The sequence below is a fragment of the Anabrus simplex genome, chromosome 8 (genome assembly GCF_040414725.1).
Source record: "Anabrus simplex isolate iqAnaSimp1 chromosome 8, ASM4041472v1, whole genome shotgun sequence".
Taxonomy (NCBI): Eukaryota; Metazoa; Arthropoda; class Insecta; order Orthoptera; family Tettigoniidae; genus Anabrus; species Anabrus simplex.
Genome location: NC_090272.1, coordinates 182,762,454 through 182,779,295, shown reverse-complemented (window position 1 = coordinate 182,779,295; position 16,842 = coordinate 182,762,454). Strand labels below are relative to the sequence as shown.

Sequence of the window (16,842 nt, the reverse complement as noted above, 5' to 3'; positions counted from 1 at the left end):
TTCCTGGACATCGAAAAGGCTTATGATAGCACACCAAGGGAGTGTATCTGGGAATTCCTAAAAGAGCTGGGGTTCACCACAGTCTTACTGCAACAGTGGATTTGCTGTATGATAAAACCATAAGTTGTGTGCAAATGGGTTGCAGGCTGTCCAAATGGTTTGAAACGAAGAGTGGAGTACAACAAGGAAGTACTTTGTCAGCCCTCCTATTTATCATTGTGATGGATACCATAATAAATTCCCTAAAAAAAAAAAAAAAAAAAAAAAAAAAAAAAAAAAAAAAAAGGAGCAGCAAGACTTACAAGCTTCTTTATCTTTACAGACAACGTGATGATTTGGGGTGAAACAAAAATTATGTGGAGGAAAGGCTGCAGAAATGGATTCGAGAGTTTGAGACATAATTTAAATATCAGAAAGGCTAAGCTGGTGGTAATGATGATGCGGGGGGGGGGGGGGTGTTGAACCACAATTGAGACTCAAGGACACCAAACTGGACGTTATTCCAAAGTTTAAGCACTTGTCTAGTATAATATCAAAAGACAACCTTGCAGAATATGAGGTTGGCAATTGAATTATCAAGGTAACTCCATTTTACCACAAAGTAAGACAACTGCTACGGGATACACAAGTACCATCAAAAGCTAAGATGATATCTAAGTCCTATTATACACCCATCCTCAAGCATAGCCTGGAAACTACAATCAATCACTACCTATCTGCATTTAGGGCAGTCGCCCAGGTGGCAGATTCCGTATCTGTTGTTTTCCTAGCCTTTTCTTAAATGATTGCAAAGAATTTGGAAATTTATTGAACATCTCCCTTGGTAAGTCCCTAACTCCCCTTCCTATAAACGAATATTTGCCCCAATTTGTCCTCTTGAATTCCAACTTTATCTTCATATTGTGATCTTTCCTACTTTTGAAGACACCACTCAAACTTATTCATCTACTGATGTCCTCCATCTCTCCACTGACAGCTCGGAACATACCACTTACGTCAAAAACATATCAGATGAAAGGCTTTTCATTCCCTCCATGGGAATTTAGAATTTTACATACCACTTAGTCGAGCAGCTCAAGTCCTTTCTCCCAAGTCTTCCCAGCCCAAACATTGCAACATTTTTGTAACGCTACTCTTTTGTCGGAAATTGCCCAGAACAAATCGAGCTGCTTTTCTTTGGATTTTTTCCAGTTCTTGAATCAAGTAATCCTGGTGAGGGTCCCATACACTGGAACCATACTCTAGTTGGGGTCTTACCAGAGACCACGTTAATGTGAACACAACTTAAAACTACAAGCTGCAGAAATGAAGTTCCTACGTACAATGATACAAAAGACTAGGAAGGACAAGATCAGGAACAGAAAAGTCTGAGAGGAGGTGTGAATAGGAGACCCCCTACTACAAAGGATCCAGAAGGCAAGATTGAAATGGTTTGGGCATGTAAAACAGACAAGTGCCAGCAGGACCACAAGGAGGGAATTGAAAGAGAAATAAAAGGAAAAAGATGGGTGGGCAGACGCAGAAAAAAATGGACTAATCTAGTAAGGAAAAATGTCTAGGAGAGGGGACAAGATTGATAAATGGTTACGAGAGAAAAATGGTTTGTTGACAAAGGTGGAGGGGGCTCCTACACCACATCTGGGCAACTGAAGATGGTCGATGATGATGATTACACCATATGAATACTTAATACATTGTCACCTAACAGTCTTAATTAACACACAAAAACACATGTGTACATTCTTAGAATTAAATTCATACTGACCATTTTCCTTCCAGCTCCCCATCTTGTCCCACTATATTCAATTGGAGAAAAGTTGAGTGAATATGCTGACCAGGGAAGTTGTTTGCATGGCGAGTCGCACGGGCAGTGTGTGGGTGAGCATTATCCTGTTGGAACACCATATCATCTTCCTGTTGCAAGAATGGCAGAATAACACGTTGAACAACATTCTGCACATGCCATGCTCTGGTCAGCATTCTCTCCACAAATACCAGAGGTGAATGAGCGTTACAGCTTATCGCATCCCAGACCATGAGGGCCTGGGGTGGGACCATTGTATTTTGGAGGAATGCACTCTATGAGAAGGTGCTCACTAGGTCTACATTGTACACTAGAACGACCATCACTTTCATACAGGCAGAATCTGCTTTCATCACTGAAGACCCTGACGTGCCATTCCATCTTCCAGGTGATCCTCTTGACAGCATCAGTTGAGCCATGCATGTCGATGCTATGGCGCGAGTGGAAGTTGGTCTAGAGGACGGCATACCCATTGTCGCAGTGCCTGTAACCAGTTCCCAACGGTTCATGTTGACACTTCTGGGGTCACATTTGCTCTTACCTGTGTTGTGGTAGCTATATTGTGTGGTCTGCTGCTGCTGCTCTTATAATATGATGATCTTTTTGCAATCTGTGTTGCATGGATGTCCAGGACCTCGTTTAGAATGTTCATTTGTCGACTGTTGCCAGCATTGCTGCACATCTGATGTGGCATGTCCTACTTGTGAGGCATTTTCCTGAAAGCACCATCCCACCACTCAAAATGCCACAGTTTGGCCTGTCTCAAACTCACTCACTTGGCTGTAGTATTATGTCCAATTGCTCTACGCGTTTGAAGCACACTGAACATAATGACAGTGGGCATTCTCTTTTAAAGTGTAGATGCAGATGGTGGTCTAGTAGTTATACCATGGACAATGTTGTAACAGTTACCAGTACATCACCCAAGTGGCATGTGCTGTCATAGGATCAAAATCAACATAATCCTTCAAGGTGTTATAATTTTTTAAAATATTTACTAGCAGTGATTAATAGACTATTGTCTGTTTCTTTTTTAGTGGATACTCCATTATCTGAATCTCGTTTTGCTAAATATCTCGTTGGATGGGTTGATGAATCTCCTGCTAAACATGATGACCATGCAGAAGTTGCAGAAAGTGGGGAACATGACGAACATGACGAGCATGATGAACATGATGAGCATGACGAACATGAAGAAGGTGAGTGTTGAGTATTATGTTGGATGATATGGATTCTCTTTAAAAATATGTCCTCAGAATCTCAAGTTTGAGATTTACTTTTCATTCATGAAGTTGTCACAGTTATCGAAGTTACATTTTTTTGGCCACAGATCAGCTCATTGATTAAAGATCAAAATCTGTGTCAGAGTACAATCACTGGATCGTGTGCATGGGTATGTGCGTGCGTGCATGTGTGCGTGCATGCTCTTTCCTATGAATGGACGGTGGTTGCCTATTTGTACTTCCTCTTAAAACCATCACCACCAGTCCAGTGAAATGTACAGTAAGATCTATCTTGGATGTTATTGTAAGATACCAGAAACTTAGACTACTTCAACACATCATTTAGCTAAATTGGAAGTTAATCATGAACGCATACGTATTAAGTAGATAGAAGTATATTAAAAAGCATAGAGAATGAATATTTAATCACAAATTCAAATAATGATTTACAGAAACAGTGTGTTAGTAATAATGAGAATTTCCATTTTGAACTAAACTGTTCTTGTACCGGGTGAGTTGGTCGTGCAGTTAGCGGTGCACAGCTATGAGCTTGTATCCAGGAGATAATGTGTTTGAATCCCACTGTCGGTAGCCCTGAAGATGGTTTACTGTGTTTGCCTGTTTTCACGCCAGGCAAATGCTGGAGCTATACCTTAATTAAGGCCATGGCCACTTCCTTCCCACTGTTAGGCCTTTCCTATCCTAGCGTCGACATAAGACCTATCTGTGTTGGTGCAATATTAAAAAAAAGACACCTGCTATTGTGTTGTTAGCAAAGACTACCAATAACGCCCCTCAATCTGTGCATTTTTCAGAGGAGGATGAGCCTGAAGAATCTGAAGAACCTGTTAGTGCTGAAGCTGTGAGCAAGCAAGAGCAGAGTGAAGAGGAACAGGAGGTAAGACCTGTGACCATTTCAGCTGTAGTAAGAATAAACACTAAATAATAAAAAAAAATGGCAATGGGCTGTGTCGGGACCACAGCTGTAAGTTTTTATGTAGTATACATACCCGATAATAGTTATTGCTGAAGTATCTAGTTAGTATGGGTGTGAAATTTTTCCACCACTTGGGAGTAGATGTGCTCAGCTGGGGCTCCTGTTGTGCGGAGCTACCCTTTTGATGCTCGGCATTGATAATTTTGAATGTTTTAGAATTCTGGCAAGTTGCTGTATCTTGAATAGTTCTGTAATTTTGAAGCCATTTATAGTCTTTGTCACAACATTTTGTGAAAGAAAGAAAGGAAGAAAGAAATTTTCACACTTGTTCACACCACATTTTTTTCAGATGTGTTCACCTCACCATTTGTCTTGATTTCACTTGTTACTTGTAGAACTTGTTGAACTGACTCAACCCAAGCCTCTCATGACATGCTACCATGCTGTAGTCCAGAGCTGCACTAAATGTGAGACTATGGCATGGTGATTTTAGTACCTCATGATGGCAGTGCTAATGTATTAGCCAGTGATGTCATATCAGTGTAATAGACTTCTTATTTTGTACATTGATCCTTCCTCTTTATAAAATATAAACCAGTCATACAGTACATGTGGCCTAGAAATTATTTTGATTTTAAAATTCATGTTTTTGTAATGCTTCCTTTTCCAAGTATGGTTCGTAAACTATGAGTGTATTCTGTTCCAAACAGTCATCTTAAACTGTTGCCTTCATAAATAAGTGCTTTCTCAGATCTTTTAGACCAGTTTCCTCTTAGCCCATGACAAGCTGTTAACCTGAATTATCTTCCATCTTTACGTGGGAAGTGTTACACAAGGTATTCTCTTTTCCTCAGCTAATTGTTGTTTCTTTGTCCTGCATTAGTGCATTTTAGTTCCATTTGGATTCATTCTTTCCCACACTGTATTCATCTTCTAATGTCCATATCCAGTCTCAAACTCTCCATTATTTCAGTGGCCAAGTATTGTGTTGGCCGTAATTTGACAGGTTCACCGAGCTCGATAGCTGCAGTCGCTTAAGTGCGGCCAGTATCCATTATTCGGGAGATAGTGGGTTCGAGCCCCACTGTCGGCAGCCCTGAAGATGGTTTTCCGTGGTTTCCCATTTTCACACCAGGCAAATGCTGGGGCTGTACCTTAAGGCCACGGTCGCTTCCTTTCCATTCCCAGCCCTTTCCTGTCCCATCGTCGCCATAAGACGTATCTGTGTCGGTGCGACGTAAAGCCAATAGCAATAAGACAGGTTCACACATAAGATGACCCTGAATTTTTGAAAGGTATTTACGCTAATGCAGCGAGCTTGCAGTTGGGATCGGCAGTATTCTATTAGAAGGAAATTTGCTTTTAGACCGGTCTGTTTTCAGATTAACTTTGCTTTACGGGAGTGCAAGCTGGGTGGGCTCAAGATATCTTATTCACAAGTTAGAAGTAATAGACACGGAGGTAGCAAGTACTTTTTTAACATAACATAGTCTTATATTTTGACCAATATGGTATTTGAAGTTTTCTACAACTTAAGATATTTTAAATTTTATGCTCCAGTATTACTCACTAGTATGTGAACTAGGTTCCTACGAACTATTACTCCTGTCACCATTCATTTTGGCTTTATTGTTACTATACCAGTATTTTCGTGGAGGTCTGAGTGGCAGGAATCAAGTGTAGCTCTGAAACCATATTGTTGTTGTCCATTATGGAAGGCTTTCCATTAAACTCTAGAAAAATTAATTTCATTTTATGGATCCGTATTGAACTTTGATTAAACCAAATTAAAATAAGTGAGTTAAATCCAAGTTTTCAATACAAATTAAATAGTGTTTATTAAATAAACATTTAATGGGACTAGTTTGACCTTTTTAAAGGTCATCTTGAGCCATATCGCGTGTAGAACAACGTATTTAAAACACAGTTGTTTTAAAGATGGTCTTAAGACATAGAAGTTTGACACTATGAAAAAATGTTTTTAGAATTTCCTTAAAACACTTTTGTTCACTTAACTGGGAATAAATTAGAAGAAGAAGAAGAATGCCTTTTAGTATTCTTCGTAGTATTCAAAAATGTAAATACCAGTCGAAATTCCCAATCCTGATGAGGTGTGGAATTGGGCACATATGCATTAATGTTGTTGTAGTAGAGAAGAAATCTTTTGATATTCTTCATATCACTGTCAATCAATCAATCACTGCATTTAGGGCAGTCGGCCAGGTGGCACATTCCCTATCTGTTGTGTTCCTAGCCTTTTCTTAAATGATTGCAAAGAAATTGGAAATTTATTGAACATCTCTCTTGGTAAGTTATTCCAATCCCTAACTCCCCTTCCTATAAAAGAATATTTTCCCCAATTTGCCCTCTTGAATTCTTTCCTACTTTTAAAGACACCACTCAAACTTATTCGTCTACTGATGTCCTCCCATGCCATCTCTCCACTGACAGCTCGGAACATACCACTTATTAATACATATAACTAATCTCATGGTTAGACCCGTATTGAAATTTGCTATAATATGCTTACAATATTGTGATTTTTTTATTCCACGTTTTCAATACAATTGGTTTTATGTTAGGTAATCATAATGCTACAACACTATTTGATAGGGACATGTTTCGCTTGATTTCAAGCATCCTCAGCCTATATACTCATCGCAAGGTTAAAACCTGTCATTTTTTATTTGCTTTGACAAATTTGTGCTTAATTCTAAAAGTAAGTAAGTTACATTACGGTGACTGTAACTGTACCACGAAGTTCTGTAGTAGCAGTAAAAGGGACGCACCATCATTCAAATATTGTGAAAGAAACAAATCAACACCTCAAGATTTTGGATTGGCATCCCATTTGACTAAACCCTCATAAATACAAACTACTACCAAAGGAAAATCTGGTCGTCAAATCAAGACTAATTCGATGAAACTACCTTATCATCATCATCATTTCCCTTTATCCAGCTGTAGCCGGGTAGGGGCAAATATGGTTCCTCTCCACTTTCTTCGGTCTTTCCACCACTCCTCCTCCAACAGCGTGTCCCAGCCCAGGTTTCTTTCTATAATGCTGCGTTGGATGGTATCCTTCCATCTCAATCGTGTTCGTCCACGGCCTCTCCTTCCTTGGATTTGCATTTCCATCACCTTTTTTGGCATTCTTTCGTCACTCATTCGCTTTATGTGCCCAGACCATCTCAGTCGGCTCTTCTCTATTCTATCATTCATTTTTTCCACTCCAATTTCTTCCCGGATTTTCTCATTCCTTATTTTGTCTCTTGTACTCTTCTGTATCATACTCCTCAAGAATTTCATTTCGGCTGCCTGTATTCAACTCTCATCCTTCTTTGTCATTGTCCAAGTTTCTGCTCCGTAAGTTGTTATGGGTACGTAATACATCTTGTACATAGTATCCTTTGCTTCCATTGGCACATCTTTGTCCCATAACTGGTTTCTTACACTATGATAGAAACAACTTCCAGCTTGAATCCTTTTACTAATCTCAGCATCCAGTTGAGCATTCTACCTAATTCAGCATTTTACTATTCAAAACTAATAAATCACAGTAGCAAGCCTCAAAATTAATACCTGAAGCAGAATTCCAACGTATCCAAAATTTTAATCTTCAGACACCAATAAGTTTTAACAAAAATTACGACTCAAATTTTAACATAGAAGTCAAATTACAATTGTTTTTAATAAACTAAAACTTTGGGAAAATAATTTTAGCCAAATTTTCAACCATTTGAAGATACTGTGTTTTGGATGTCAATGTCTTCCAATTTTAGTATAGTATAGTCATTCTTGTTGTTAAACTATTAATGTGTTCACAAATTCCTATGTTTATGAAATAAAGCGAAACATGTCCCTATAAAATAGTGTTGTAGCATTATGATTTCCTAACAACATAAAACCAATTGTATTGAAAAGGTGGAATTAAAAAAATCGCAATATTGTAAGCATATTACATACCACTTAGTTGAGCAGCTCGTCTCCTTTCTCCCAAGTCTTCCCAGCCCAAACTTCACAACATTTTTGTAACGTTACTCTTTTGTCGGAAATCACCCAGAACAAATCAGCCTGCTTTTCTTTGGATTTTTTCGAGTTCCTGATCAAGTAATCCTGGTGAGGGTCCCATACACTGGAACCATACTCTAGTTGGGGTGTAACCAGAGACAAATATGCTCTCTCCTTTACATCCTTACTACAACTCCTAAATACCCTCATAACCATGTGCAGAGATCTGTACCCTTCATTTACAATCATATTTATGTGATTACCCCAATGAAGATCTTTCCTTATATTAACACCTAGATACTTACAACGATCCCCAAAAAGAACTTTCACAACTCACAACCTGACTTTTATCCCCGTTTATCATCACACCATTGCCTACTGTCCATCTCACAACATTATTGAGGTCATTTTGCAGTTGCTTATAATCTTGTAACTTATTTATTTCTCTGTACAGAATAACATCATCTGAAAAAAAACCATATCTATGATTCCACTTCTTTACACATGTCATTGATATATATAAGAAAACATAAAGGTCCAATAATACTGCCTTGAGGAATTCTCCTCTTAATTATTACAGGGACAGATAAAGCTTCACCTACTCTAATTCTCTGAGTTCTATTTTCTAGAAACAGAGCCACCCATTCAGTCACTCTTTTGTCAAATCCAATTGCACTCATTTTTGCCAGTAGTCTCCCATGATCTACCCTATCAAATGCCTTAGACAGGTCAATCGCGATACAGTCCAATTGACCTGAATCCAGGATATCTACTATATCTTGCTGGAATCCTACAAATTGGGCTTCAGTGAATAACCTTTCCTAAACCCAAACTGCCTTCTATCAAACCAGTTATTAATTTTGCAAACATGTCTTATATGTTAAAACATGTTAAAATTAAGACAGATGAATGTTAGGGGAAGTGTACTGGCATGGTTGTGGTCATTTCTTGAGGGTCGAGCACAACGTATTTTGTTTGATGGAGTTCGATCATCGACCGTTAAGTAACCTCAGGAGTATGTCAAGGCACCGTCCTCGGACCTTTATTATTTAATGCATTTGTCTCTGATTTACTTAAATGTGTGACCTCAACCATAGCTGAGTACGCTGATGACACTGTATTGTACAGGGATATACAATGTGCAGATGATTGTCTGAAGTTACAGTCAGACTTGGACGCTATAGCGGTGTGGTGTAACGTCAACGGTCTCGGTATTAATGCTGGCAAATGTAAATACATTAGGTTAAGTAGGTCTCGACACCCAGTAGAATGTATATATAACATTAATAAGGTTCATATTGAGCGAGTTAAAACTATGTATTTGTTAGGAATAACCATTTCTGAACAACTAAAATGGAACGCACAAACAGAGGAAGTGAGATGCAAAGTTGCCAGGGTGCTCGGTTTTATGCACAGAAGCTTCTGTAGGTGCAAGTCAAATGCTGTACGGACGGCTTACCTGACACTAGTGAGACCTATACTAACGTATGGTCTACCTGCCTGGCACCCTACCACTGCAGCTAACCTTCACAAAGTAGAAGGAATTCAACGTCGCGCTGAACGACTAATTAACAAGAACAGCTGTTCCCTCCCGTCAATCGCCTCCTTGTGTAAACAAAGCGACGTCACCTTCTTACACAAGTCCCTCACAGGGGCCATTCACCCTTCACCATTCCCTCAACTCTCCTTATCTTACAGTTCCGTCCGTAGAGGCAAAGGGGTGTGTCTTATACCCCCCTTTGCGCGAACTGAGTCCTACAAACTAGGTTTCTTTGCTCGTTGAGCGCGTCTTTGGAACGATCTACCCGCCAACATTAAATGTAGAAATTTAAATATAGTTAAATGTTATGTTAGGAAGCACATACGGTGAGAAAATGCATGTGAATATGTGGAAGAATGAACGAGAGAGTGAAAGGTTGCATAAATGAGAAATATGTATATATTAGGCTATACTTTCTTACTTTACTTGTAAATAGTGTATATGAGTGTTGTACTTTAGAATTTAGGTAATTATTTTAAAGGTCAGGGGGCACTACGTGTAGGGGGGGCTTGTCCTTTTCCCCTGGCCTTCCATAGATACGGTAAAGGTTTATGGTAAATAAATAATGAATGAATGAATCAGAAGGAATGCTTTTCCAAAGCTTACATGCAATGCATGTCAAACTGACTGGCCTGTAATTTTCAGCTTTATGTCTATCACCCTTTCCTTTATATAAAGGGGCTACATAGCAACTCTCCATTCATTTGTTAAAGTTCCTCCATGCAGACAATAACACTGAAGTGTAGATACACTTTTACACTTTAAAACATTTATAATCTTGATGAGATGTAGACTTGAGCATATATAAAAAGAAATGTCCTAGTTAAAATATCAGTTGATCAAATATATTATTGCAGTGGAAAGGAACTTCTGTATAGCTGTGTATAAAGAAAACAATGAAGATTAATGACTTTACAAAATGAAAGTAATAGGCACTTGAATTAAGTTACGATTTTTATTCTTTGTATTCAAATGGTGGAGTGAAATCTTATCCAATGCTGATATAAAAGAAAGGAAAAAATAAATAAGAAAAATGTAGGAAATATTAACAAAATTTAAGGAATGTAAAATATTAAATGAAAAGAATGAAAGAAAGAATTGAAGAGAAATAAGTCAAATTGTGGCTCATCTTACGTAACCAAGTGTTGAGGGTATTAGTAAAATACCATGCTCGGACGCAAATGACATGGAAAAAAAAAGATAGAGATTATAAGGAAAAATTACTAAGGTTTAATGAAAAGTGTTAAGAATGGAGGGAGACTTAAGGTGGGGCTGAAGAATGAGGGAAGGGGGGGGTAAATGCTGAGGAGAGGTGAAATGAATAGAATGGAAGATTCAATTTAGATTGGTTAAATTAAAATTTTTAAGAATAATAGTAAAAAGATCAAGTAGAATGTTGGTTTTTTCACATATTTCATTTTGGTTGTAATTAGAATTAAAATATTGATCTAAATGTGTGAAAAAATTATCTGTTATATCAAGTAATTGGCCTTTATGTAATGTTTTAAGAATTCTTAGATCTTGTTGAATATTGGTGAAATTATGGTTATAGTCATGCATATGTTGACCTACAGCCGAAAATTTATTGTATCTAATGGCATTCTTATGTTCTGAGTATCTAGTGATGAAGTTTCTCCCTGTTTGTCCGATGTAAGAAAAATTGCAATCGTGACATTTGAATCTATACATACTGGATTTAGAAAAACAATTAAATTTATTAATAGAGGTGGAGTTGTATAAGATGTCAGAATTCTTATTATTAGTTTTGTTAGTGATTTTTTTCATGTCATTTGCTTCCTAGCACGTTATTTTACTAATACGTTCGACACTTGCTTACGTAAGATGAGCCACAATTTGAGTTATTTCTTTTCAGTTCTTTCTTTCATTCTTTTCATTTAATATTTTACATTCCTTAAATTTTGTTAATATTTCCTACATTTTTCTTTCTTTTATATCAGCATTGGATAACATTTCACTCCACCATTTTAATACAAAAAATAAAAATCTCAACTTCATTCACTTTCAGTTTTTAGTCATTAAACTCCATGGATACCTCCAATATTTTTACATTGTTTTCTTTATACACAGCTATAAAGAATTTCCATTCCACTGCAATAATATATTTGTTCAACTCGTGTTTTAACTAGGACATTTCTTTGCATATATGCTCAAGTCTACATCTCATCAAGATTATAAATGTTTTAAAGTGTAAAAGTGTATCTACACTTCGCAGTGATACAAAAAATATCAGAAGATTTCTTCTCTACTACAACAACATTAATGCATATGTGCCCAATTCCATACCTCATCAGGATTGTGAATTTTGACTGGTATCTACGTTCTTGAATACTACGAAGAATATCAAAATTCTTCTTCTTCTCCTCCTTCTCATATATTCCCACAGCTAAGTGAACAAGTGTGTTTTAAGGAAATTCTAAAAAAAAAATTTCATCGTGTCAAATTTAAATGTTTTAAGACCATCTTTAAAAAAACTGTTTCAAATACGTTTTTCTACGTGAGATATGGCTGAAGATGACCTTCAAATAGGTCAAAACTAGTCTCATTAAATGTTTATTTAATAAACACTATTTAATTTTTATTGAAAAGGTGGATTTAACTCACTTACTTTCCATTAACCCCTAAGGACCAAGTTTTGTCTGAGTGTCTGATTGCTCTTATACAAGGGTCATTCCGTAAGTCATGGAAACCTTTATATATCTTGCAATAATGCGACAACATGGGAATTCCATGATGTGCATTGAACCAGTGAGGCAGTGTGTATCTGAATGCCAGCATAAAATATGGTTCCGGTTCAGGAGATCGTGGCAAAATTTGAAATGAAACACATGCATCGGAATTGTGTAAATTTATTGTGCATGAGTACATATGGAATAAAAATGAATCAAAATCAAACTTAATTAGTGTTCTTCAAAATAGTCTCCCAGTGCATCCACACAGTGTTGCCAACGATGGGGAAGGCGGCGAATGCAACTGGCATTGCCATCAATGCGTGCCACCTGTCGCCGATATGGCGTGATGATACCTGCCCTGTTTGCAAAGCGCCTCCCATGCAATAGTTTCCTCAGTTGTGGAATGAGTTTGAAGTTAAATGGATTGAGGTTTGGTGAGTAGGGTAGGCAGGGTAGGATTTTCCATCCCCACTGCTGTATACAATTCTTGACGATGTCTGCAGTGTGGGCTGTAGCATTATCGTGGAGTATGATTGCATTATTCAGCAGAGCCGGACATTTGTGCCGAAGTGTACGTCACGGATGGTACAGCGGAGAGTTGCAGTAGTATTGGATATTGACAGTGTGGCCCTCCCTAACATGGTGACACTCCAAAATACCGTAGCTGTCAAATACCAGAATGAGCATGACCTATGTGGATGATGGATTCTGTTGCACCTTGTGTCGTCGTGGTGACCCTGGATAATGCCATTCTGCTGATTGTTCAATTCTGTTCATAAGCTTGTGTCCAGGTTTCAATCAATCACAATAATGCGATTGACCATGTCATTCCCTTCTAGCTGAAACCGCTCCAGATTGATACGGTTGGTCTCTTATCAGTGCATGTCTGCATCTGTGTTAACTGATGTGATACCCATTTTGAACACTTCTTGTGCACCTTCATGTCCTGCTGTAAAATGTGGAACACTTGTTACTCTCGATATACCCATCCGTGTCGTTAATTCCTGCACAGTCCAACATTGGTCCTCTGTTAAACACTGTTCAATTACAGCCACAGACAGGTCAGTATGGGCAGACGTTGGCCACCCACTTCGTGGCGAAGCTGTCCTTGCTGCGCATCCATGTCAGATCGTTGATCACCCACAGATGTTCGTCGTTCCACATAACGCTGAGTAGCATTTCTGCCAGCGAGAAAGGCAATTTTCACATATGCTCGCTGTTTCACTCTGCTCAGATCCATCTTGTAGCATGGCCAAGCTCAACAAAGGGTTTAAGGTGCTGGTACCGAGCCATCCTTGCATGCGGTTGCAATCCGTCGGTTCATTTCAGTACCATTTACCGCTGGCTTTCGAATGTATTTACTGTGATTACGGTGATGCCACATGTTCACATGATATATCATAATTGTCATGACTTAGGGAAAGACCTCCATACAAGAATGTCAGCATATGTCTTACGTTTGCACCAGGAAACTTCATACTTACTTATTCACTCAAATCGATAATGTTAATCAGGTTCCAGTCTTTTTCGATATGCCTCGCTGCAGCACTATTGCGCTGAAAGTATCACAATCTATTTATGAAAACTAGTTGTAGTGTGAAATTACTATGCACTAAAATGAAGCGTCAATGTCTTATTGGGAGCGTCTCAAATTTAAGGTGGGCGGGTGTTGTGATGCTAGTTCCACGCTACCAGAGCACCAGTCAAGCGCATCTACTGCCTCAGTGAGGGAAAATTTAGATCTGATGGTCTTGAAGATGTGAAAATGTTAAGAATTAAAATGTAAACAATAAAATTTCAAACCAATGATGAGTAGGTACTTTATTACGACAAAGTATATATTTCAGGTCAAAACTTGCAGCTGTGACCCTAACACAGCCCTGTTTAAGGTTTTGTAATTTAAGAAAGGTGTTGGTACTGCCTACTGTCAGAAAGAAAGCATTGTGTAAAACGGTGTTTATGAAATGTTAATGACAGTTTTTTAAAGGGGCCTAGACATTAAGGTCATCAACCCCAGTGTGAATGAAACTTCTCACAAAAGCAGAGTACACAGACAGTAATGTAGAGAGTAGGATGCACAAGGCTCTCATAAACGACTCTTTTTGGTGCTCTGTGCTCTTGTAATGTTTGAAGTGACATTCCCTTTCATAATTTCTGTGTTATTGATCCAGGGTTGTGTTCTTTTCCTTTAATGGGAACTTATGTGAATGTAATATTTTGCTTTATTCTGGGTATATGTATGAAACAGATAGTCTCACATGGATACAATACATATTTAACCTACTTTGTCTCCATTTTATTTGTGTTTTTCCTCCAGCCTGAAGGTGACTCACAACCTGAAGAAGATGAAGAAGAAGAAGAGGAGGAGGAAGCAGAAGATGAAGGAGGGGAGGAGGAGAGCGAGGAGGAAGTAACAGAAATACCAGGAGTAACTGAGAGTGTTGAAGATGCTGATGAAGAAGATGAAGGAAATGATGATGAAGGTAATGTTTAAATCTCCCTTACTCTTTGAAACATTGATACAAGCATTGTATATTACTGTTGAATTTAAGAAAACCTGAGTGCACATCATTTGTATCTCAACTCAAAGAACATCATCTTCCTAGTGTTTTTCCTACACAGTGACATGGTGTGCTTGTTGGCGTATATGTCCCAATTTAGACCAATCCATGGCATTCACATATATCATGTTCTTGATGCGATCCATCCACCAATTTTTCAGTCGACCACGCTGCCGCTGGCCTTCTGGCTACAGATGCATGGCTGTCTTTGCTACTGAGCTCTCTTTGCTGCTAATGATTTGTTCATTTCATCCAAGTCTACCTACCCGTAGTTTCTCTACAATCGGTGTGACTCCCACTCATCGTCGTTCTTTGTGTTATCGAATCACACGAGTCCAAGTCTCCATCGTAGCATTTCTATAACATTTAGAACCTGCTCATACGTTTCTGTTGCTGACCAGCATTCTGATCCGTAGATGGCGATTGGGTGCGCCATTGTTCTTTATACATTTGTTTTGAGGTATAGGGGCATCCGATGATCACACAGGACTCCAGTCACCTGTTGCCATTTCATCCAGGTGGTGTTGACTAGTATGTGCATCTGGAAGGCTATCACCGTTATTGCATGTGAGGGAGCCGAAGTATTTGAATTACTCCACTTTTTTTTCAGCTCTTTCCCCACTGATGCTACCATCAGTTTGTGTGCCATACTCCATATACTTCATCTTCTTGAGATTGAGTTGAAGCCCATATTTCTCAAGCTGCTGTTTTCATTGATGCATTTTCTCCTGGAGGTTTTCACATCTTAAATCTGCCAAGATGATGTCGGCGTAGAGGAGTGTCCACAATTGGGGCAATTGCAGATCACACATAGTAGTGTCATGCTAAGGACAGTAGTGAGGGTGAAAGCGCCGATCCCTGAGGTACTTCAATATTGATGGCAAAGGGAGGTTATGTTCCTGCTGCATATCAGACTGTGCTGGAAACGTTACAGTACAGTAACTGGATCCACTAGGCATGGGCTTTGGGGACATTGTGGGACTGTAGCAAATAACAGTGTGGCCTCTTCAGATGGCCAAAACGGGTTTATATACCAAGATGGATACCAAAGTACTTTACCTGTAAATGAGAGCAGATCGGAAAGTAACGCGCAATAATTTTTTCCCCTAAAAAGTTGAATATGTACCAAAACCAAACAAATCACAAATTAACATACAACTTTGAGCTACATTTCTACATAATAATAATAATCGTATGGCCTCAGCTACCGTGTGCAGACATTTCAATTTGACGCCAAGCTTCTAAACACATTTCTCCCATTGTGGTGCCAGTTGTAATATGCCCTGTTCGTAGAAATCCGTTTGGTTGGAATATTGCAATCTGCAGACTACTGGTTTCACTGCCGCATCTGTCGCAAAGTGTTGGCCGACCGGGATTTCTTCATGGGACCAAACAGATGGAAGTCCGATGGTGCTAGGTCCAGACAGTATGGTGGATGCTGGAGCACCTACCACCCAAATTTGGCGAGTTTCTCATGAACAGGAACAGCAACATGGGGACGGGCATTGTCATGAGAAAGTTCGACACCGTCAGCATTAATGTTGCGGCGTTTGTCACGAAGGGCATGACTCAACTTAACCAAAGTTTTAATTAAAGTATGAAGGCTTTCACAGCCGGTGTCAATATAATGAAAATCTTCTGGGCTATTATGCCGTGGTCCACTCCTCTCGTTTCTTCCAGACGTTTCGACTACTGCTGCGGTAGTCATCTTCTGTGGTGTACAAGAGGTCAGGAGAGCAGTCCACCCCACAAGACAGCCAGCTAACAGTAAACGAGAACGACCGAGGAAGAAAGGTATCGCTTATTTGCTGTATATTCGGGACGTCGCGGATCGTATTGGAAGGCTCCTTGAACGTCACGATGTTAAGACCATTTTTCAGCCGACCCGACAGCTACGAAACATGTTACGATCTGCCAAAGATCCACGTGACCCTCTAACATCTACTGGGATCTATAGGGTACTGTGCAGCTGTGGAGCTGTTTATTTTGGCACGACTGGCAGAAGTGTCAATACTCGCCTGATGGAACACAAAAGGAACTGTCGCTTGGGGCAATACGACAAATCAGCAGTAGCGG

At 39.0% G+C, this 16,842-nt stretch overlaps 1 protein-coding gene across 12 annotated transcripts in view; it reads left to right on the top strand.

Annotated features, from left to right (window-relative positions):
• Positions 1-16,842, top strand: part of Asph (Aspartyl beta-hydroxylase) — a 294,582-nt gene that overhangs the window by 55,366 nt on the left and 222,374 nt on the right. For 10 of the 12 annotated variants that reach the window (XR_011018630.1, XM_068228879.1, XM_068228880.1 and 7 more), the window contains exons 4-6: positions 2,842-3,003; positions 3,843-3,925; positions 14,523-14,688. Coding sequence is in view for 11 of the 12 variants with exons in the window: in XM_068228879.1 (XP_068084980.1) it covers positions 2,842-3,003; positions 3,843-3,925; positions 14,523-14,688 (411 nt within the window). In the remaining variant the exon portion in view is untranslated. The remainder of the gene's footprint in view (positions 1-2,841; positions 3,004-3,842; positions 3,926-14,522; positions 14,689-16,842) is intronic. The other 2 variants (XM_068228881.1, XM_068228883.1) reach the window with 1 other exon arrangement.